This window comes from Myxocyprinus asiaticus, chromosome 6, assembly GCF_019703515.2.
Source record: "Myxocyprinus asiaticus isolate MX2 ecotype Aquarium Trade chromosome 6, UBuf_Myxa_2, whole genome shotgun sequence".
In the NCBI taxonomy this organism is placed as follows: Eukaryota; Metazoa; Chordata; class Actinopteri; order Cypriniformes; family Catostomidae; genus Myxocyprinus; species Myxocyprinus asiaticus.
In genome coordinates, this window is record NC_059349.1 from 36,837,939 (window position 1) to 36,863,227 (window position 25,289).

Below are 25,289 nucleotides of genomic sequence, written 5' to 3' on the forward strand. Positions count from 1 at the left end.
GACCTTGTCTTGGCTCCTCAGCACAAAACTTGAATGAGTGGTTGCATACCAGCTCCTTTTATACCCGTATATCCAGGGGAGTGGCATGCAAATTCCACTCGCCAGTTACCATTGGCCTTTTTTCTAAAAGCAGAGGTGTTTAGGGCTCCCAAAAGTGACCCCTAGTGTCACTACATCGACACAACTTCTCATTCCCTCCATCAGGGAACAGAGGTTACGAAAGTAACCAGGATGTTTTTCAAAGATAGGCAGCTCATGTAAAGCAGAAACAAGGCAAAATAAAAATAAAAATTAGTTTGTGTAACAAAATGCAGCAATCAGCAAAGCTCCAATTCCCATGTGAGAACAGAGGCTGTCTGTAGAGAAAGTAGGCAAACTGTCTTTCCCACACAGAAGACTGAACTAGAACAAACAGCAGTTTCATTTCAAACTGCTTGATGTTGCATTGAAAGTTTGAGCTCATCTATTAAAGGGGTGGTGGAGCGGTTGAGTGCTTTCATAGGCATTAGACCTTAACTTTAATCAAGAAACCCTCCCAGAATACTTCATTAGTTTGGATTGTTTAGAGGAAATTAATTTGCACATAAAAGCGTCACAGGCCATTGGCTTTGCAACCCTGGTGCCAGCTCAGTGACGTTCAGAATCTTGACACATAATCGCTTGATGAGGTTTGTTGTGTTCATTTGCCTTCAAAAGTTTTTTGGCTTGGCTACTTAATAGCAATTTAATTCGGAAACAGTTCTGCTCTAATAACACTGGATTTAGACCCTGCCATGCTGTGATAAAAATGTAACAATGTTTCATAGCCTGAAATGCCTGAAAAAACATAGCAGAATTACCATCCTCCGGTGTTTAAAAATTTGACAACTCCCACCCTAAGGGAGGGGAAGTGTCATCGATGCATCATTTTGGCATTTATGTGGAGGCTTATGGGAGCTTAAGGGGATAATTAAGATGACAACAACTAACAAATTTCATGCCTTTTTACGGATTAGTGCTGTCTGTCATTTTGATTTAGATTACAGTTTTAACTTCATTGTTAAAGAGATTAAGGTGAGGACATGAATATGAATGTGTTCCTCTGATATGCATCCGAGCAACTCTCCATTTCTCTGCAGTAGCTTTTCAATCTCGTTAGGTGCTCTTTATTAGTTTGTCTACTCAGTCAATTTAATGGTAAATCAAGGGCAGAATGTTTAGCAGAGTCTGTAGTATCCATTAAGGAGTTTTGAACTGTGAATTTATTCTTTCACTTTAGAGATGTATACAGTCTATGCAAAAAAACAAAAAAACAAACAAAAAAAAAACACAATCTCCTTATGTTACTGATATGAGTTTCCACACCTCCATAAATCTATGATAGTTTTGCATGTTTCTTATTAAAGGTTTTCACGCCTGCAAGAGCAACAAAAACAGTTTATATCTAAGACATTTCATACTTTGACGTACAAAGAATGAGAGGTAGGCTCTGACAGGGAGAGATGTGTTTTTTAAAGGATTAAAAAGCAACAATAATACATCAATTTTTCAACACACAGACAATGGGTGATGGCTTTTTGACAACATGCAAAGGAAGCATCGGTATTTCATGAAAGGAAGAGGGTGTATTTGTCTGTTATGATCTGCAGGAGGGAGAGTGGCATGCTATCAGATAAGATATCACAGTGAGAGAACACACACTAATGACTGAAACACGCACCATCATGATCTCTATGTCCTCAGGCTGGTGACCAGTTTACATGCCTCCAGCGGTATGCTGACACAGCTCTAAAGAACGTATACACATAGATAGACAGACACAGCATTTGATAAAGAAAATCAGCTGGAAGTCAGGCTGTGTTAATGTAGCTTGTCAGACCAGGTAATGGGACTTGTGCCTCATAGATGTGTTTTGTATAGGGGTGTTTCTTCAACAACAGGCTTATGTCCAAGGAGTTGATTTTTTAAATTTTTTTATCTGAAGGTCACATTAAAACTGTCTTGGAATTTTTTACCATGCAATCATCATTAAGTTTTGCAACTTTTCAAATGCTTTGTATGTATAGATTTTATAGATTTTTTTATTTTTTTATTATTGTTATTTTGTTTATTATTGTTATTGTTATGTTTTATTATAAGTATTAATATAAATTATAAAATTTTACAACTATGATAAGTTAAACAACAAAACAACTTGTGTTGTTGCATAATTTTGCATGCAAGTGTTATATCGTCTGACGGAGGGGTTGGGGCATGCGAGTGTTATATCTTCTGGGTTGGGGGGGGGGGGGTGAGGGTAAATTAATGTTTAAAAGTTAATCAGCCAATCCTGTGGCAGCAGTGCAATGAATAAAATCATGCAGATATGGGTCAGGAGCTTAACTTAATGTTCACATCAACCATCAGAATGGGGAAAAAAGGTGATCTCAGTGATTTGTTGCCATATGGGCTGGTTTGAGTATTTCTGTAACTGCTAATCTCCTGGGATTTTCATGCACAACCATCTCTAGAGGTTCCTCAGAATGGTACAAAAAACAAAGAGAAAAAAAAAAAAAAACAGAGAATGGCTAGACTGGTTCGAGCTGACAGAAAGGCTATGGTAACTCAGATAACCACTGTAGAATTGTAGCGAGCAGAATATCATCTCAGAATGCACACGCTGAACCTTGAGGCGGATGGGTTACAAAAGCAGAAGACCACGACAGCCAATTTATTAGGACCACGGTGTTCCTAATAAAGTGCTCAGTGAGTATATATTTACAGTGCGTGATCACTGCACTTGCTCTGACTTTTTGATCTATGTCCTTCACAGCCATGGATGCACCGCAGAACCTGACAGCCAGCGAGGTCAATCACCGGAGCGCCCTTATATCCTGGCAACCACCCATTGCAGACATCGATAACTACATGCTGACCTACAAAGCAGCGGATGGCAGTCGAAAGGCAAGCATAATGTTGATTTGAACTTGAGCAAAGACCACAGTTTGCTGAGTTAAATATCATTACAGCACATCGTTAGGAATAAATATGATACATTTAGTTTAGAGACAAAATGTATAATAATTTAAGACTGGTTTTCAGAGGATATATTTTGAATTAAGTTCTTATGTTTGTTTGTTTTTTCTTAAAGAAAATACTAATTTATGTTTTGTTTTGTTTTGCTTTTTCAAAGTTTGATGTTTACCTCAATGATTATGACATTTTCAAATTTAAACTGTAAATATTGCATAGGCTGATTTATAAAAAGTAGAATGGTCTAATATAAATCTGTTGTTCAATTTTGTCGACATTTCACAGAGGCCACCCAGTCGAGGGAGCCATTAGATCAAATCTATCTATAGGAATGCCTCAATTTAATTACATTCTTTGATGTAGCTCAGTAATATTAATTAAGTCAATTAACAAGGTCGTTCCAGACACAATATGCCTATTAAAGACTTCCCTGAAATCATTTCCTCTGATTATGATATAGTAGATATTCGTTTCAAATAATCATATTATTTGTAATGAATGATTATTGCCCTATAATCTGTTTAGGCCTTTTCTTGTCTTTATTTCATCTGGCTGAGAGCAAAGCACAACAATAGATAGAGAGCAATAAAAAAGATTATGAAAGATTATCTTTAGATTTATATTGTTATACAGTGTGCGGAGAGACAAACACAGTCTATGAAAGGGTTTTTCAAACTTTTTAACTAAGAATCCCTTTAAAAACCCTAGAGTCCACTTGTGAAAATGCCAGTTTTTTTACTTTTTTCGAATTTAATACATACATTCGAATAATTATTATTATTATTATTATTATTATTATTATCGTTTTGTTTAGCATTACCAGCATTACACTTGAGTGAAAATTTTAATTGAAAATAAACATTAACATTAACAGAATTTCTTAGTATTTGGTATAGTCTACCCCACTATTTCTTTAAAGACAGCATACGCTCAAACTGGAAGATTCCACAAGTCGTAAAACCTGATGACCTATGCTATCCCAGTATTATTTGACAATGTTCCTAAAAGCATCTTGTGTGCTTCAATGGAGGCAAAGAATTCTGACATTCTGTACAAAGGAGTTAACATGGTCAATGTCAAATTTCTTAAAACTTGGTTTATTTTCAGGTTTAAATTTGATTTTGAATCCCAGATATTCAAAATGGGTTTAGAGTTTTGAACCTCACTCTAGGCGAAATAATAACAACAATAATAAAACAACTGTGTATCTAAAGATAGACATAGACCAAAAGGAAGGCTGCATAAATTGGATCTGACGTATTACATTTTGGTCAATGCACACTCATTAGAAAAAAAAATGCTTGCACAAGTAAAGGAAAATGCTCTTTTTGGTGGCATTATCAGGGTGCTTGTGAAACATTTAATGCTTTGACCAACAGTGCTGCTAGTGTTTGTATATGTCCAGTGGGTGTCAGTGGTGCACAGATGATATACTGTATGCCCTGTTCATGCCTTCATGTCTTTAGAGTTAAAACATTTCTGTTAGAACCAGTATAGTATCTAATGCTGAGTTTGACCATTTGAGAAGTCCAACAAGCAAACAATTTTGTAAAATCATTCTGAAAAAAAAAGAAAAATTAATACAGTCAATCCATTGACCGATATGGGTTTTTTAATGGCTGATACTAATAGCAATATTAATATATAGAGAGCAGAGAGGCCGACTGACAATACAATGCTGATATATACAGTATAATACAATTTAATGGTAGCTAATAAAATGTACACAAAATGCTGAACTTGAATGAAAACATAAGCTGTTTTATGCAATATAAATTTAATATAAATAGAAAAAGAAATAGAAAATACACCATCCATTGTGAAGGCTGTCGTGGATTTATTGTAGATTTTGGAATTGTCAACAGGCAGAATGTCCACATCTATTAATCGGCTAAGTGGGCACAGTTATCGTCCAACACCGGTAATTTCAATATAGCCAGTTATCAGCCAACTAATTGGCCTGACCAATATATCTGTCTATAACTAATGTAGTCTGGGCATGCACTGTGTTGCCTCAACCTGTATTTCAGATTCTGGATTGCGAAGGAGTCAGACTGAGAACATAAAACCAGGCCCCACTCTGCTACAGACAGAAGTTCTCCTCATAAAATTACCTGCTCAATGTCTTCTGCATACTGAGTAACCTTGATGGGACTTCATTAAAACACTGCTGTGCTGCATAATTCACATTAAATATTGCTTAAAATTTGACTTTTCCTTTAAAAAGTTGAATATTTAATTATCCGTTCCATATTTCATGCGGTTCAAAGCTGTCATGTGTGACGCTGTCCATCCTGGTCCCCACCAAATCCAAAGAAGAATCTACTTGTTGTTTTATCTCCCACTGCAGCAAAGTAAAAGAAAGTGTGGGGCTAAAAAAGGAAAATACATAAATGTGGAAGAAAATGTGAGCTGCCTCTGTGGCAGATTAGTTTGATAAAAGTGATTTTTTTCAAAAACAAAAGAGGGGAACTGAACTGTCATAAGCTGAAGACCAAAATAGCAACTCGTTCTCTCCCCAGCAGCACCAGAGTCTGATAAGAATCTTCCTCCCCCATCAAGGGCTTTAGAGCTGCCAATCATATGGCAGAAAAACACTATGAGGAACAGTAGCATTATATGGAAAACATTCAACAGTAAGCAGCTTGAGAACACAACAATTTGTCTTGCGGTTCCAATGTGATTGTGATCTTCTTTGTTTGTTTATGGATTTTGTTTTTTACCTACATACAATGCGAAGAGCTGCTGTTCTTTGTACTATCTTTGGGCATGTTTTCTATCAAAACCACTCTGCTGCTGAACAATTGTTTATTTAGTTTTGGGTCTGTAATAATTAAAGGGATAGTTCACCCAAAAATGAAAATTCTCTCATCATTTACTCACCCTCAAGCCATCCCAGAAGTGTATGACTTTCTCTCTTTTGCTGAACACAAATTAAGATTTTTAGAATAATATCTCAGCTCTCTAGGTCCATAAAATGCAATTGAATGGTGGCCAGTACTTTGAAGGTCCAAAAAGCATATAAAGGCATCATAAAAGTAATCCATATGAATCCAGTGGTTTAATTCTTATCTTCAGAGGCGATATGATCGGTGTGGATGAGAAACAGATGAATATTTAAGTATTTTTTACTATAAATTCTCCTCCCTGCCCAGTAGGTGGTGATATGCACAAAGAATGTGAATCACCAAAAAAAAAAAAAAAGTGAAGAAGAAGAAAGTGAAAGTGGAGATTAGGGATGTTGATACCGATACTGATCATTTCACCTTTTATCAAGATCTTTGTCATAACTGGCTATATGTAAGCTTTCTGCACACTGTCAATTTTAATAGAATTTTCATCTTCCCAGTAATATCACTTTGCCTAGTTTTTACTGACAAAAAAGTTTAAATGCTTATTCAAAAAGATTTTAAAACAAGTATAGGCTAACAAAATATTCTCTATATTAAGATAGATAGCCCTATAAAAAAAATGAAGCTTAGTGTCAAACTGAAGACAAACTGATAATCCATAGGTGCAATTAATGTGACATTGATTAATTGTCATTATTTAATATAATTATTATTATTTCTTATTTTATTTCTATTTTATTTTTGCATTATATTTAATACATTATATTATGGTATCTTATTATTTTATAAATAATTATTATATTTACAGTTGTGCTCAAAATTTTTATACCCTGGCAGAAATTGTGAAATTTTGGCACTGATTTTGAACATATGACTGATCACGCAAAAAAATGTCTTTTATTTAAGGATAGTGATCATATGAAGCCATTTATTATCACATAGTTGTTTGGCTCCTTTTTAAACCATAATGATAACAGAAATCACCCAAATGGCCCTGATCAAAAGTTTACATACCCTTGAATGTTTGTCCTTGTTACAGACACACAAGGTGACACACACAGGTTTAAATGCCAATTAGAGGTTAATTTCCCACACCTGTGGCTTTTTAAATTGCAATTAGTGTCCGTGTATAAATAGTCAATGAGTTTGTTAGCTCTCACGTGGATGCACTGAGCAGGCTAGATACTGAGCCATGGGGAGCAGAAAAGAACTGTCAAAAGACCTGCGTAACAAGGTAATGGAACTTTATAAAGATGGAAAAGGATATAAAAAGATATCCAAAGCCTTGAAAATGCCAGTCAGTACTGTTCAATCACATATTAAGAAGTGGAAAATTTGGGGATCTCTTGATACCAAGCCACGGTCAGGTAGACCATGAAAAATTTCAGCCATAACTGCCAGAAGATTTGTTTGGAAAAAGAAAAACCCACAGGTAACCTCAGGAGAAATACAGGCTGCTCTGGAAAAAGACAGTGTGGTTGTTTCAAGGAGCACAATACGACGATACTTGAACAAAAATTAGCTGCATGGTCGAGTTGCCAGAAAGAAGCCTTTACTGCGCCAATGCCACAAAAAAGCCCAGTTACAATATGCCCAACAACACCTTGACACGCCTCACAGCTTCTGGCACACTGTAATTTGGAGTGACAAGACCAAAATAGAGCTTTATGGTCACAACCATAAGCACTATGTTTGGAGAGGGGTCAACAAGGCCTATAGTGAAAATAATACCATCCCCACTCTAAAGCATGGTGGTGGCTCACTGATGTTTTGGGGGTGTGTGAGCTCTAAAGGCACAGGGAATCTTGTGAAAATTGATTGCAAGATGAATGCAGCATGTTATCAGAAAATACTGGCAGACAATTTGCATTCTTCTGCACGAAAGCTGCGCATGGGACGCTCTTGGACTTTCCAGCACGATAATGACCCTAAGCACAAGGCCAAGTTGACCCTCCAGTGGTTACAGCTGGAAAAAGGTGAAGGTTTTGGAGTGGCCATCACAGTCTCCTGACCTTAATATCATCGAGCCACTCTGGGGAGATCTCAAATGTGCGGTTAATGCAAGACGACCAAAGACTTTGCATGACCTGGAGGCATTTTGCCAAGACGAATGGGCAGCTATACCACCTGCAAGAATTTGGGGCCTCATAGAAAACTATTAAAAAGACTGCACGCTGTCATTGATGCTAAAGGAGGCAATACACAGTATTAAGAAATAAGGGTATGCAGACTTCTGAACAGGGGTCATTTCATTTTTTTCTTTGTTGCAATGTTTTGTTTTATGATTGTGCCATTCTGTTATAACCTACAGCTGAATATGAATCCCATAAGAAATAAAAGAAATGTGTTTTGCCTGCTCACTCATGTTTTCTTTAAAAATGGTACATATATTACCAATTCTCCAAGGGTGTGCAAACTTTTGAGCACAACTGTATAAATTCCTTCCCTGCCTTTTCATTTAGTTGAATGATTGTATTAATAATTCATTTTTCACTTGTTGCTCCTTGAATTTTAATGAGGGGAACACGCGCTCTCTCATGAAGGCAAGAGATGAAAAGAAAGTGGAGAAAGAGCGCATGTTTCAGAACTCAAATGTGCTATATTGTTAATGCCATTCATTCGGGATATATTTAATATACGTAGATGTATGAATTACACCAAATCTTGTTACTCGCGTTATTACTGAGATGCCTATTCCCGGCAGAGACTGAGAAGCTGCCACCATGAACGATAATGAGGACTGTTTCACAGCTTGCGCTGTTTTCCCTTTGCCTTGTTGCGTGTGAAACGCCACATTAACAGTACAGTACACAAGCTTTTCAAATTTGCCATACCTCTCCCACTGCACTGCAAGGGTACTAAGGGTTATGTTTCTAAAGATCTCACAGTCGACTATTATTGTGTTTTAGGAGCTGATTTTAGATGCAGAGGACACATGGATCCGTCTGGAGGGATTGGCAGAGACCACTGAATATACTGTGAGATTGCAAGCCGCCAGAGGTTTGCAGACCAGCGCCATTGTTTCTACCTCTTTCACAACAGGTATATATATCTACCACATCTCCTGTAAACATTAAATCAGGTTTATTTCCCTCATTGGATACAAATCCACACAAGGGCAATGTCAAATGCATCCAGTACAAATCAGTTCTAAACATCCATAAACATCTCTATTCTGAAAATGATACCAACCTCATGTATAACTTTGTTTTTCTGTGACTTTACAGTCTTGAAGACAATATTTCATAGGACTCAACATCTCTAGCACAAATCAACAAATTCTCACTCCATTGTCATTGCAGTGATTTTAATCATCACTCATTAACCTCTTAGTGGCTCCACGCATTCTCTGCTCTATTTTGTTGGATGATTCTCAACTCTTTTTCCTCTTCAGGAAACCGATTGTTTCTGACGCCACAGAACTGTGCACAACACCTGCTGAATGGAGAGAACTTGAGTGGAATCTACACCATCTACATCAACAGAGACCTTAGTCAAGGTGTGCAGGTCTACTGCGACATGACCACCGATGGAGGCGGCTGGATAGTGAGTGAGACATCTGACCATGATAACTGAGCCTGACTGTATTGTATGCTTGGAACAATGAAGAATTTACAAAAAATGCTACAATGCCACATTATATGACTCTCCCCTGCTGAAAAAGACCAGTTTAGCTCAGCATGAATTTCCATGGTAATTTAGGTTGGTTTATGCTGGCTTGATCCTAGTCTAGCCATTCACAAGCAAAGGTGGTCAACCAGTATAATCTTTCTGGTTAAGCAAGGAAACCTTACTGGCTAGCTTAGTTAAAGGTGCAGTTTGTCATTTCTGGGCCACTAACTACACAGAATATAATTGAAAAATAATGGCTGTTTTCAAGCTTGTTTCCTGAACACTCCCCACATCTTCAACTGGTCAGACTAACAGATTGTCCCACACCCCAACTCATACTATTGATTAGCCAATAATTTCTATTTCAGACTGGTTGGGTTGCTCAAAACAATAGAGAAATTTTTTCATATTGTCACAGAGATTGTTTACAATTATCAGGGAAAGCAGCTTTCTTATACAGTAGTTGTCTCTTCACATTAAGCTAGGATAGGAGAAAGGATTCTAACATTGAAAAAAGAAAAGAAAAACATACTTCAGCTTTAAGAAGCCTAGTGGGGACACGAGCACGCCAGCATTAAAAAATATATTACAATTCAAAACAAAACTGGTGACCAGCAATGCTAGTCTTTTCAGAAAGGCCATGACCATTCACACAGCTACTTTGGTTGCAGATTTATGAGCACCATATTGCCCTAAAGACAAATGCATTATATTTAATTGGCAGTGTTCTGCAGCAGTTATAGTTTTGCTGATTGTTTTTTAGGTGTTCCAGCGACGTCAGAACGGTTTGACAGATTTCTCCAGGAAGTGGAGTGACTACAAGATTGGCTTTGGCAACCTGGAGGATGAGTTCTGGCTCGGTGAGATGACATAATATGCACTTTAATTATAAACAGAGTGGTTAATGCTGTCTTTAAAAGCAGCCAGGATAAAACCTATTAAAATACAGCAGTTTTTAGGCCCCATTAATCTCTTCCGGGCTGTCTTAATTTGGTCCGCACATTCTTTTAAAATGCAAAGAGTCTTTTTCAATCTTATTTGAGCATTAGTCTTGGAAATATGATGGGTGCTCTAGACTAGCAATATGAAAGTTGCTTTTTCTAATATTTGCCAGGCATTTTGGAAAACTGGCCCTTGTAGAGGCTCTCTTTATCTGAGCACTTAACCCCAAGTTGCTCCAGGGACACTGTATTACTCTCTTATTTACTTTCATTACACGCAGGAGGCTTTAAAAAGCAGAGGCAATGCTTTCTACGGTGCTGCTCTGAATAAAAATAACACAAAGTCTTCTAGCACTGCGAGACTGCATCAAAAAGGCATCATTTTAAATTCTCTGTGGCTAGCTTGTGCCCCCCTGCATATGGTATCTTTTGTTTGTATGTGCTCCATGCTTCCAGAACCCCTCAGTCTGTTGTGGTGACTTTCTATTTAAATAATCCCGTAATTATTCTCAACAAAAATCCAATTTGATGGAAAACAATAGAGCCCATTTTCCTTTTTATCCCTGATTAGTAAATCTTATTCGAAAACTATAATTATATTCATTAAAATTCCCAACAAAATACATAAATAATAAATAATAATTCTGCCTAGCCCAGAGATTTTCGAGCATTGTCTCAGTTACAGATAAAAAGTAAACAGGTAAAAAGTAAACACTACAAATGATGTCACTGCAGACATATCAGCCTGGATATTATGGATAACTTCCCCACTAAACAAACTATATTTAGTGCGGAAGCTTATTTGAAAAATTGCAGCTCCGTATCATGAACAGAAAGTAAATATTCTTTGCAGTAGTGAGCTCATTGATGCATTGGGAGTTTATAGCTGCCTCCTTTGGTACATTTGAAGGTTGTCTTCGTCTCATACTATATACATATACACTGCTATAAAACTTTATTCAACTTGAGTCTGTTACTAAATACAAATAGTAAATACCAGTTCATAACTACTTACCTTTATTAGGCTGGAGAGGTTTTCAATATTAATGCTATCCCACAGTCTCTACTGTATGTGTATGCCAACATTTTAAAGGTGTTTTAAGCGATTTTCTTGCAATTAAAGGTGTCCCTGAGGATTCAAATGTGTCTCTGTGATAGTCCTAAGCTCTGTAAACAGCGAATAAATGCTTTAGTTAGCCAATCAGAGAACGCTTTCTGCCTGTCTTTGTTTTACCTGTTCAGTATTGCTTACATTGGGTTGGCTGACATGTCTTTGGAGGGTGGGATTTTGAAGAGACAGCTCCCTTAAACATTGTCTGGTCATAAACTACATAGCCTGATAGACACAAATGTTGTAGACCTGTTTATTCTATCATTCAAAGCAGATGAAAAAAAATCTATGCTTTATCATCGAGTTGCTTAATTTTACATGGTACCTGTGCCCAACTGGTAATTCCTCACCTGGCCATGACACTCAATTACTCTTGAATGGTGTTTTTAAGTAATGAGGCTGAAACTCAGCCATGCAGGTCAGACAATACTGTAGAGAGATGGTGTTATGGAACAAGGCATAAAGTCATTTTGAAATGTAATGGACCCAGCTTTTCTGTTGCTATTATGACCAAAAACAGCTTGGAAACCCCATTGCAATTCTGAACTAAGACAAAATATGCCATTTCCTTTGCAGCATATTCAGTATTAGAATGTTTTTCCTCTGAGGACACCGGAATGATCTTATTTTTAGTTTTGCCTTAAAATTATGCTATTCTAATTACTAGCACAAAATGTATTCTTCTACCGTATTGGCCAGTTTGATAAGATCATTAAAATGTTTGTTGTTTTTTTTTCCCATACATTTTCTTTATCATTGCTGGTTAAGTGCATTGCTGTGACCAAAATAGTGATACGTTTTTGTAATGTTTTAGATATCATGCAGAGGGTACTGTGTGATATCTTCTCTTAATCCTGAATGTTTTAATCAAGTAAACGCACCATTTGTTTGCTGAGATTGTACTGTTGAAGTCAGTACAAAACATTATGTTTATACTGTAGCACTATTTCATGGGAGTGTTTACAATGATGGCCAGCCTTAAAGGCCACATGAAATTGATGTTAAAAATAGGTATTTTGTGGCTGTTAGTCCAAGTCTATTAACTTTTGGGACATTTATGTGCTAGTGTCCTCCTAAAAGTTGACAAAATTAACTTTTAGCAAATACACGCATTTAAAAATTGTCTTCCTTTTCTGAGAAAACTGACCAAAATATTGATTGCTCATCTTGCTTTCATGTGTGTGTCCAAATGTTTGTCCAATCAAATGCTCCCTAGAATGAAAAGTTCCCCCCCTCTAATACCACCTGCCTCCGACTAGCAGTAGCAAGTAACAAACAATGATTCACAACTGCAACGTATGCATAATGCTATTTGCTGTTTGATTTTTTTTTTAGGGATGAGCCCTTAAATATGTTCCCAACTTTCTGTTTCAATAGGAAATGTGTCTACACAGGAAATAAAACTGCCCTGAGTCTTTAAAGATACTCATTGGCCATGTCTGGAGATTCAGATCTTTTCCCCTCACTGTTACAATCTATCACCCCCCTGCATCCTTGGTTCAGGCTATGGCTTTAAATTCTAAGCTGAATTTAAGGGCTGAGTTACAGTTCAGTCTTTCGACAGGTCCTTGTAGATATTCAAAAAATAGATGGAACTTCTATTATCAGAAGCATCTATGGTATAACAAAGTGATTGTGTCTTCAGCCAGGCTGGACATTTCTCCACTGCACAGTCTGAAAATGTGATTATCTTCAATAAACAGGCTGTTTATCTCTAGTCTTTTGCTCCTTATCTTCACAACATATACAGTAAGAGAGTGAGACGGACCACCAAACAAGAGCACTGCTTTTATATTAAAATATGGACTCTTATCAGTGTGGACCATATTTGAAAAAGACAACTTTTTCACATCTTGATGGGCTAGAACAAAGGAATGGAAGGGTTGGATTGGAGAATGATTTCCTCAAACATGTTTTTCCATTTCTCCATGCAGGTTTGGACAACATTCAGAAGATTGCCACTCAAGGACGTTATGAACTCCGCATTGATATGAAAGATGGCCAGGAGTCAGTATATGCCAACTATGACAGGTTTTCCATTGGAGATTCCAAGAGCCACTACAAACTGAGGATAGGAGAATACAATGGCACTGCAGGTGTGGCCAGAGTAAATTTGGCAATCATTTCGTTTTTAATTAAAAGGAAATAACTAACTGCCAAAAAATATTATTTCCTTAGCAATTTACAGTATGTCACCCCCATTGAGAAGACCAGCATATGTTGTGTTTTGGATACTAGTGTGCTGGTGCCCCTACCAGGCTTCTTAACTAGCTTAATCAGCAAGCTTCCCTTTGTCAACCAGCTTCATCAGAAAGACCAAACACTGTTGACTAGCATTTTTATGCAGGTGGACTACATGGCTGTATTGTTCCACCAGCTAGACCATAGACCAGCTAAGCTGGTCTGTTCACCAGTGACTCAGTAGCATGTATGCATATATATGCCTGTTAGTTGTAATTATGGTCTCTTTTTACCTCAGGTGACTCTCTGAGCTACCACCAGAGCAGACCTTTCTCTACCAAGGACAAGGACAATGACATTGCTGTCACCAACTGTGCCCTGTCCTACAAGGGAGCCTGGTGGTACAAAAACTGTCATCGGGCCAACCTCAATGGCAAATATGGAGAGTCCAGACATAGTCAGGTAAGCCAAGTAGTCCTAGCCTAAGTTTTTACTAAAATGTCCGTTATAGGTGAATACACACATACAGTAATTAGACTTTGAGATTTAGCTTTTCCACTTTTACAAACTGCCTACACATGCACTCCGATCAAATACAGTTGTCTTATCAGGATCTTGTCCCTGGTTATTAATTAGGTGACCTTTGATTAAAAAAAAAACAGCACTGTAGTTACGCTAATGTTTCAGAGAACTTGCATCACATACAAAAAGAAAAAAGTCAGGAAGCAAACCCTCACAGGAACTAATCACCTTGATTACTATCTTAATTCAACTGTTAAATCTAACACCTTCAGAGCCTTTGTGCATTGTGACTCTTTCTTTGAGGTTTTGTGTTTGCGAGTGCTGAGGCATGAGAAAGGAAATGTGCAAGCGCATTTAGCAGTTAACTGAAATCAAACACATTTGGATACTGCAAAATACAATTCTTGCTCAATTGCATTATGTCATGTCATTTTGTCATGCTGTCTGCTTTAATCTCAGCTTTTTTGTTAGGGGTTACCACATAGTATCATCTAGCTTATTATAGTTGATAAGGTCATAACTTCTATTATTATCAGTGTTTATTTTTAAAGAAGCAGAGGTCATTTGGCAGACACTTTTATCCAAAGCGACTAGCCTACATTTTAACTATATAGGTGGTTCCTGGGAATTAAACTCTTAAACATTAGTACTAATACAAAAACATAAGTGGCCCACTTTACTAGTTGTCTCACTTTACCCGTTTGTCCCACACCTTAATTCACTCTAAACTGTATCTGTATATGTATGTGTTTCCTGGTAATCAAGCTTATGACGTTGGCGAAGAAATATTAAATACAAAAAATTAAGTGTCGCATTTAACCAGCTGTCACACTTTACCTGTATTCATCCTACATTTTATCTGTGCATGTCTTAGCTCGGAATCAAACTCATGACCTTGTTGAATAAGTATTAAATACAAAAACGTGAGTGGCCCACTTTAGTTGTCCCATGCTACCTGTTGTCCCACTATACCTTAATTCACTTTACATTTTAGCTGTATATGTTTTTCCTGAGAATCAAGCTTATGACTTTGGTGAATAAATATAAAATACAAAAAATTAAGTGTCCCACTTTACCTGTATTTACGTTATATTTTATCTGTATACACTACCGGTCAAAAGTTTTGAAACACTTGACTGAAATGTTTCTCATGATCTTAAAAATCTTTTGATCTGAAGGAGTATGCTTAAATGTTTGAAATTTGTTTTGTAGACAAAAATATAATTGTGCCACCATATTCATTTATTTCATTATATAACTAAAATTTAATAAAAAAAAAAAGTTTTTGAAATTGATGACTTGGACCAAATAATAAAGAAAAGCAGCCAATAAGTGCCCAACATAGATGGGAACTCCTTCAATACTGTTTAAAAAGCATCCCAGGGTGATACCTCAAGAAGTTGGTTGAGAAAATGTCAAGAGTATATGTCTGCAAATTCTAGGTGAAGGGTGACTACTTTGAAGATGCTAAAATATAACACAGTTCCCTATCTGTCACTCACTCGACGTTGGTGTCGATGTAGTGACACTAGGGGTCACTCTTGGGAGCCCGAGACACATCTGGTCTTTCATAAAAGGCCAATGAAAATTGGCGAGTGGTATTTGCATGCCACTCCCCCGGACATACGGGTATAAAAGGAGCTGGCATGCAACCAATCATTCAGATTTTCTCTTCGGAGCCAAACGGTCATGCTCATTGAGCTGAATACTACTGTTCATTCACCTCTGCTGGATCTGACGGCGCATTTCAGTGGCTTCTCCCTCCTCTGCACTGGTGCACTGCAGAGAATGCCCCTGGGCGCTTTGGCAGAAAAACTAGAGAGTATATTTTCTGAAAGAGCATTTTTCCCCTCTAAAAGAGTATATATTTCTCTAAAAGAGCGCACACACGGAACGTCTTTTTAAAGACGCTTTTCTGATTGTGTGTTAGTCCTGGTTGCGCTCGTTATCTCTCGCTTTCTGATGGTCATGATCACTGTCTTTCGTGTCTGGGCACTGCTCACGCGGAGACAGCGTTCGTGGATGGTCATGTTCTCATTGCGAGAATATGTCCATGGCAACGTTGCGGTCGCGGCTCGCCTTCGTAAGAAAGCGAGCCACCCCAGAGGCTCCCGCCTCGGTCCTTTTACCCACGGGTATGAGGCCAGCGTGGCTAGCACTGGGGGCGATTTGGGGACCCCAATGGGACCGCCGCCGCCGGGTATCCCCTCGCAGACCTCCCATTCCCCAGCACGCTCATCTGCCCCAATCGGGCTTCTGGGTGAGTCCACCGGCTCGTCTCATGGCGAGTTCGACCTCTTATTCAGAGCCCGCGAAAGTGATGAGCTCTCGAGCGCAGCATCGGAGAGCGGGCTCGTCCAGTCGGAAGCCTCAGCTGGGCTCCTCCCTTCGGGGTCAATTGCCCAGTCAAAAGCTGACGCGGAGATGACGACATGCCCACCTCTTCGGCCCGGTCCCGGCATGGAGCCCACCGCAGGAAGCAGATGCCACTCGTCTCGCGGCCGCCCAGAACCCGTGAAAGATGGGTGACCCAGGGACAACGAAACCCACTGCTCTGGAGCTGGTAAGCAGATCTCCATCTTTTTGTTACCTTCTTGCATTTAATTGCGCTGTATGCCCAAGTGGCTGCAGTACTCAAGAGCTCAGCAAGAGTGGTTTCCTTGTTCCCTGGGTCACATATCCGGTGTGTACGGCCATCATCACGACCACCGTCCACCACTCTATTTGGCAGGTTTGGCGCTCCAGCGGCAGTCTCCCGCCCCTGAGCGCCCAGCTGTGGCACAAATCCACCCCCGATGTGACAGTCTCCATGGGTCACGAGGACAGGCCTCTTCCTCCCCCATCCCAGGCTGTTCCGGGGGTGGTCACAAGGAGCCAGGTAAGTGCTTCAATGTCCTTAGACTTAGTACGGCCACGACGTGGTGTGGCACCTCGAGCTCCACCCCGCCACGAGGCCCCACCTGCCCGTACATCTAATGATGTTGTCCCTTTGGTCCCCCTTGCGCGGAACTTGGACGCATGGCTTGCGCTTTCCAATCCGTCGCGAGGGCTGGTCCGGACCATCTGACTCGGCTGTGTGATTCACTTCACTGGGCATCCGCCCAGGTTCAGTGGTGTCCACTTCACCTTGGTGAAAGACGAAAACGCTGCTACCTTGTGCGGAGATCGCTACCCTCCTACAGAAGGGCGCGATAGAACCTGTCCCTCCAGCCGAGATGAAGAAGGGGTTTTTCAACCCCTACTTCATTGTACCAAATAAAGGCAGTGGGTTGAGGCCAATCTTGGACTTGTGAGTTCTGAACTAGACTTTACACAGACTCCCGTTCAAGATGCTGATGCAAAAACGCATTCTGGCGAGCGTCCGGCATCAAGATTGGTTCATGGCGGTAGACCTGAAGGATGCGTACTTCCATGCCTCGATCCTTCCTCGACACAGATCCTTCCTACGGTTCGCGTTCGAGGGTCAGGCGTATCAGTACAAAGTCCTCCCTTTCTGCCTGTCCCTGTCTCCTTGCATCTTTACGAAGGTCGCAGAGGCTGCCCTTGCCCCGTTAAGGGAGGTGGGCATTTGCGTTCTCAACTATCTCGACGACTGGCTAATCCTAGCTCACTCTCGAGACGTGTTGTGCGCACACAGGGACCTGGTGCTCTCACACCTCAGCCGACTAGGGCTTCAGGTCAACTAGGAAAAGAGCAAGCTCCTCCCGGTTCAGAGCATCTCTTTTCTCAGTTTGGAGTTGGACTCAGTCTCCTTGACGGCGTGCCTTACAAACGAGCACGCCCAGTCGATGCTGGCCTGTTTGAAGGCATTCAAACAGGGAACAGCGGTTCCACTGAAACTTTTTCAGAGGCTCCTGGGGCACATGGCATCCTCGGCGGTGGCCACCCCGCTCGGGTTGATGCATATGAGGCCGCTTCAGCACTGGCTCCAGACTCGAGATGGGCATGGCGCCACAGGACACACCGCGTGGCCATTACGTCAGTCTGTCACTGTCTTTTCAGCCCTTGGACCGACCTCTCGTTCCTACGGGCAGGTGTTCCTCTAGATCTGGTCCCCAGGCGTGGTCACGACAGATGCCTCCAAAACGGACTGTGGCGCTGTTTGCAACAGGCACACAGCCGCTGGCCTCTGGACGGGTCCGCGACTGCATTGGCACATCAACTGCCTCAAGTTGTTGGCAATTCTGCTCGCCCTGCGGAGATTTCAGCCATTGATCCAGGGCAAGCACGTGTTAGTTCAGACAGACAACACGACAACGTTAGCATATATCAACCGCCAAGGTGGTTTGCACTCTCGTTGTATGTCACAACTCACCCGCCGTCTCCTCCTCTGGAGTCAGCAGCACTTCAAGTCGCTGCAAGCCACTCACATCCCGGGCAACCTCAACACTACAGCGGACGCACTGTCACAACAGGTTACCCTCAGGGGAGAGTTAAGACTCCACCTTCAGGTGGTCCAGCTGATTTGGAGTCAATTCGACAGGCACGGGTGCACTTGTTCGCCTCCCAAGAATCCTCCCCACTGCCCGCTCTGGTACACCCTGACCGAGGCCCCCCTCGGCATAGACGCACTGGCACACAGCTGGCCCCCAGTGAGCCTGCTTGCACAGACCATGTGCAAGGTCAGGGAGGACGAAGAGCAGGTCATCCTGGTAGCACCCTATTGGCCTGCCCAGACGTGGTGCTCGGACCTCACGCTCCTCGCAACAGCTCCCCCCTGGTGAATTCCCCTGAGAAAGGACCTTCTTTCTCAGGGAAGGGGCACCATCTGACACCCATGCCCAGATCTCAGGAATCTCCGTGTCTGGCCCCTGGATGGGATGCGGAAGACCTAAGATGTCTCCCACCTGCGGTGGTAGACACGATCACTCAGGCTAGGGCTCCCTCTATGAAACGCCTGTATGCCTTTAAGTGGCGTCTGTTTGCTAAGTGGTGTTCTTCCCATCGGGAAGACCCCCAGAGATGCACAGTTGGATCAGTGCTTTCCTTCCTGCAAGAGAGGTTGGAAGGGAGGCTGTCCCCTTCCACCTTGAAGGTATACATTGCTGCCATAGCAGCACACCATGACAGAGTCAACGGTAAGTCCTTAGGGAAGCATGACCTGATCATCAGGTTCCTAAGAGGTGTCAGGAGGCCGAATCCCTCCAGACCATGCCTCGTTCCCTCATCGGACCTCTGTAGTTCTTCAGGGTCTACAGAGAGCCCCCTTTGAGCCTTTGCAGTCAGCCGAGCTTAAGGCACTCTCCTTGAAGACTGCCCTCCTGACTGCGCTCACTTCCATCAAGAGGGTAGGTGACCTGCTAGCGTTCTCTGTCAGCGAATCGTGCCTGGAGTTCGGTCCAGGTTACTCTCACGTGATCCTGAGACCCTGACCGGGCTATGTGCCCAAGGTTCCCACCACCCCTTTAGGGACCAGGTGGTGAACCTGCAAGCGCTGCCCCAGGAGGAGGCAGACCCAGCCCTGTCATTGCTGTGTCCAGTGCGCGCTTTACACATCTATTTGGATCGCACCCAGAGCTTTAGAATCTCTGAGCAGCTCTTTGTCTGCTTTGGTGCACAGCGGAAAGGAAGCGCTGTCTCCAAGCAGAGGATCACCCACTGGCTCATTGACGCCATAACTATGGCATATGTCGCCTAGGACACGCCGCCCCCGGTAGGGCTACCAGCCCATTCTACCAGGGGTGTAACAGCTCCCTGGGCCCTGGCCAGGGGTGCCTCTCTAACAGACATTTGCAGAGCAGCGGGCTGGGCAACACCCAACACCTGTGCAAGGTTCTACAACCTGCGGGTGGAACAGGTTTCGTCCCAGGTAGTGGCACGCAACACAAGTGGATAAGCCCGGGATAGCTGGCCGGGTGTATCGCTTGCACATAGCGCCTTCCACCTCCCTTGGAGCTGAAGATGTGCGCCATTAATTCCCAGTAGTGTTCACAAACTTTGTTACCTGGTTGACTTCCTCCGAGCCCTGTGGCAGTCGAGTTTTCGGAGAGACTCGCTGCTGGCCTAGTACACGCGCTAACTAAGAGCCCTGTTCTGGGGTAGGTGCTCCGCATGTGGCAGTTCCCTGTAAGGCTAAACCCATGCGATCCATATCTTCCGCCAATTCGTTTCCCTGCTGGCAAACTGCATCTTCCTTGGGCAGAGCCCCTCTGCCCCAGTCTCCATGTTTGTAGTAACTCCTCCCCCATTGGGCAGGATCTACCTTGAAGGCTCTCCACATGGTTGGAAAGACCATGTGACGTATTCTTCCACTTAAATATCCCCCCCTCTCTTTGGGTGAGGTGTGGTCTCCGCGGTGTCTTCCCCTTGGGAGGGACACCCCCCGACTAGACCTGGTGGCCCAGTCGGATAATCCCCCTTCTTTTGTAGGGAGTGGAAAAAGAGAAGGGGAAAATAGGCCACGACTGGGTTAAGCCTGTCTCTATCTTTGGGTAGTCTACTTGTCCCCAAAAAGGGCCATTCGACACTCCAAACTATGTTGGGGGAGGTTACGTGTCGACCTGGTGTGCTGGCTATGAGGCACACAGCAAGTCTGCCCACCACACACCGCCAGTTCACGTAACACAGTTCAGCCTTGTGGCGTTTTGTATACGGACCCCTAGTGTTACTACATCGACACCAACGTCGAGTGAGTGACAGATAGGGAACGTCATGGTTACTGGTGTAACCTCCGTTCCCTGATGGAGGGAACGAGACGTTGTGTCCCTCCTGCCACAACGCTGAACTACCCGCTGAAATGGCCAGACCTTATATCACCTCCTCAGCATAAAACCTGAATGAGTGGTTGCATGCCAGCTCCTTTTATACCCGTATGTCCAGGGGAGTGGCATACAAATACCACTCGCCAATTTTCATTGGCCTTTTATCAAAGACCAGAGGTGTCTCGGGCTCCCAAGAGTGACCCCTAGTGTCACTACATTGAAACCAACGTCTTGTTCCCTCCATCAGGGAACACCAGTAACCATGACGTTTTGATTTATTTTGGATTTTGTTTAGTCACAACATAATTCCCATTGTTCCATTCATGTTATTCCATAGTTTTGATGACTTTACTGTTATTCCAAAATGTGAAGAAAAAAAATTATAATAAAGAATAAGTGTTTCAAAACTTTTGACCGGTAGTGTATGTCTTTCATGAGAATCGAACTTGCCATTGTTCCTTCCATGCTCTACCAGTTGAGATATTGGCACAATAATTCAGAAGAAATTTAGCTTTGCAGTGAACATTGCATGTTAATATTAGTAATTTTTATGTAGTAACTCCATGTATTTGACTGTTGCAGGGTATAAACTGGTATCACTGGAAAGGCCATGAGTTTTCCATCCCTTTTGTGGAGATGAAGATGAGACCGTTCAACTACCGCAGCATCAGCGGCAAGCGGAGGAGGTCCACCCATTAATCCACTGTCCTATAGCTGTTTCTATTTTTAAATAGGAGGAGGAGGACACAAGGAGTGATGTAACTTATTTAAACATTTGAATAACAAAATCCCTTCGACGAATGTCTGATGTAAATTGTAAACCTTGAGGTTTCAGTGACATATGTGTAATGCTATTTGTTAAGTTCTGGGAGATTTAAAGATGCGGTAAGGTTTAGTATAGTTCAACACGTTTTCCGTGTGAAGCTTGAAGAAAGTACCTCAGTATTAAGTGAAGAAGAGATCATTTTTCCCTTTGAGTTAATAAGATTTTAGAAAAAAAAAAAAAAGAGAGAGAGAATGCCAATTAAAAATGAGATGCTTCTATTTTTATAAATGATAAGAAATACCTTTAAAAAGTAACAGAATGATGTTTGGTCAATGATTCATTCATTATGATTCATGCTCCTGTGACCCATTACAGTGCTATATTTTGCTTTTATGGCACTCTGAAGCCAGCATTATTTTATTATATTATATTTTGATCTCATCCTTATCACATATTTACTGTTGTCAGTTGTACTGTCAAAGCATTGCCGAGGACAAAATTCCAAACATAAAACAGGATTTTCCAGGAAAACGCAAAAGATTTGTATTATGAAACCTAAACTGCAGAAACCAAAGATTTATTAAATATATGGGGTTAGAAAAAAGATTGATCTAAAAGATGAAAGAGAATTATTTGTATGTAAAGATGGTATAATTTTTAGACATGCCATCAAGTTAAAATGAAGCTGATGTCCATCACTTAAGTTAGTTTAAATCATTATGAATACATATACGTGAGCATACATGTGCATATGTTTAGGGTGCTACAGGTCAGCAGACATATGCTTTTCAATCAGATAATTTGCATCACATTTAATCAAATTTTTTTACCATTCTTTCCAAGGTTGGCCATTAGATATTATTACATCTCCCCACATAGATATCTTAATTTAGTCTAAAGGAATGATTCTTCTCATTTATGCTTCAGAAGTGGTTTTATACATGGTATTATCATGTATAAATACAATGATACATTAGATCCAAACTAAGGTCACTTATGTGTACTCAGTCAGGAGAGTTCTTTCCATAGCTCTGTCTTATACTACATAATTTTGAGTGCTAAACTTTTCTTTTTCCTGTAGACTTGAAAGAATAATAGTTTCTGTCTGTGTCTTGGTAAATTCTCTAGGTTACTAACAATTCATAGTTAATTGCGGTATGTGTTTGCTTTTGCAGTACTAGATTCAGAAGGAAGTAATGTATGAAGGGTTCTTTTAATATATTTCTGTTCCTTTTCATACAAAGTCATTCTGACACCTGCTGAGAAACAGTCAAGAAACTGCTTTAAAATTTTAAAGACTTAAACACTTACATCAATACAATAACTCATAAAAGCAGTGCAACTCTTTTTTTATTTTATTTTTTTAGATTTTTTAACTAACAAGAGTATATTATTTTGTTCTGTTGGTTAAAATTGCCTCTATGTATTTTGTACATTGACTGAAAGGTTTGTGAAGGAATACGACCATGTCAGATTTTTTTTTTTAAACTGTTCCTCATGCAATTTAAATCTTACCTCAGCATGTTAATAATTCTTTTTCTACTTGCACATTACCCACTATGGTATCACGAAAGACACAAGGCAGAGAGCACATTTACATGCATGGTTTTCTAACAATTATTCTTAATAAGCTGACAAAATATAAGGTCATGTAAATGCCTTAAATGTTTTTCCTTTATTGGAGCCATAAAGGTCATAAACAGTTTAAGCATAAACCGATCAACACAGGTAGATCTTTGCCCATTATCCCGATTTCGTGTTGCATGTAAACACCTGTACTTGCATTCTTACTGGCTTATCCAATGTGTGCAAGTGTTGTGCACATGGCAGTTACATTTTGACATATAAAGCAGAGAATAATCCATTCAAAAACGGCTAGGCCCATATTAAAAACACAACATAAAAGGTGTAACACTGAAAAAAATAAATAAAATAGCAATACACATTTCAGCAGTCCAAAAATGTCCATCTTGCATATGTTTACATAGACAAAAAAAAAAAAAAAAAAATGCACATGGAGGCAAAAATGTGTCCTGTGTGAAGGGGGCCCTTAAAGGGATAGTTCACCCAAAAAATGAAAATTCTCTAATCATTTACTCATGCCATCCCAGATTTGTATGACTTTCATTCTTCTGCTGAACAAAACGAAAATATTTAGAAAAATATTGCAGCTCTGTAGGTCCATACAATGCAAGTGAATGGTGGCCAGAACTTTGAAGGTCCAAAAAGCATATAAAGGCAGCATAAATGTAATCCATACAACTCTAATGGTTTAATCCATATCTTCAGAAGATGTTAATGAGAAACAGATCCATATTTAAGTCCTTTTTCCCTATAAATCTCCACTTTCACTTTCACATTCTTCTTCTTGTGTTTTGGGCAATTCTCATTCTTTGTGCATGTCGCTAATATTGACCTGTATCTCACCCCCACCTATCATATCGCTTCTGAATACATGGATTTAACCACTGGAGTCATATGGATTACTTTTATGCTGCCTTTATATACTTTTTGGACCTTCAAATTTCTGCCCACCATTCGCTTGCATTGAATGGACCTACAGAGCTGTGATACTCTTCTAAAAATCTTTGTTTGTGTTCAGCAGAAGAAAGAAAGTTATACACCTCTGGGATGGCATGAGGGTGAATAAATAATGAGAGAATTTTCATTTTTGGGTGAACTATCCCTTTAATTCTTAATTTTAATTTAAGTTGTGGTCCCAATACTGAAATACAGTTGAAATCTTCAAAAGTCTTAAAAAGATTTCCATAAAGATTCTTTTAATCCCTTAGCATGTCTGTACACTATGTCCATTAGTGAAAGGCCAAGGTAAGAGGTGAGCCATAGCTACAAAATGTTTTTTCAATTTCTCTGCCTTTTCGCTTTTAACAATATTAAACGTCCTGGTTACTTTCGTAACCTCCGTTCCCTGATGGAGGGAATGAGACGTTGTGTCGATGTAGTATTTGTGTCTAAATACCTCTGATCTTTGAAAAAAGGCCAGTGGGAATTGGCGAGTGGAATTTAAATGCCACTCCCCTGGACATACGGGTATAAAAGGAGCTGGAATGCAACCACTCATTCAGGTTTTATGCTGAGGAGCCGAGACAAGGTCCCGGCCATTTCAGTGGGTAGTTCAGCGTTGTGGCAAGAGGGACACAACATCTCGTACCCTCCATCAGGGAACGGAGGTTACGAAGTAACCAGGACGTTCCCTATCTGTCACTTACTCAACGTTTTGTCGATGTAGTGACACTAGGGGTCCCTATACAAAACTCCATGACTACTGAACTGTGTTACGTGGACTAGCGGTGCGAGACGGGCAGACCTCTGTGTGCCTCGTAGCCAGCGCACCAGGCCATCACGTAACCTCCCCCTACGCTCTTATGAGCGTTGAACGGTCCTTCGGGAACAAGTCAACTGCCCAACAAATAGGGACAGGCTAGCCCAGCTGTGGCCTCTTTTCCTCTTTTTTCTCCCCAAAAAGAGTGGAATTTGTTAACTGACTGGGGGCCATAAATGTCTACGTCGGGGGGGTGTCACTCCCAAGGGGAAGACACCGTGGAGACCACACCACGTCCAGAGAAGGGGGGGGGTATTTTACATGGAAAT

At 40.9% G+C, this 25,289-nt stretch overlaps 1 protein-coding gene across 1 annotated transcript in view; it reads left to right on the forward strand.

The window, feature by feature from the left end:
* LOC127442211 (tenascin-R-like) overlaps window positions 1–23,800 on the forward strand; it is a 242,539-nt gene extending 218,739 nt beyond the window's left edge. The window contains exons 19-25 of the mRNA XM_051700070.1: window positions 2,792–2,922; window positions 8,753–8,885; window positions 9,238–9,389; window positions 10,219–10,315; window positions 13,442–13,603; window positions 13,987–14,150; window positions 21,494–23,800. Coding sequence (XP_051556030.1) covers window positions 2,792–2,922; window positions 8,753–8,885; window positions 9,238–9,389; window positions 10,219–10,315; window positions 13,442–13,603; window positions 13,987–14,150; window positions 21,494–21,610 — 956 coding nt within the window. The 3' untranslated portion in view covers window positions 21,611–23,800. The remainder of the gene's footprint in view (window positions 1–2,791; window positions 2,923–8,752; window positions 8,886–9,237; window positions 9,390–10,218; window positions 10,316–13,441; window positions 13,604–13,986; window positions 14,151–21,493) is intronic.
* Window positions 23,801–25,289: the final 1,489 nt, after the last annotated feature.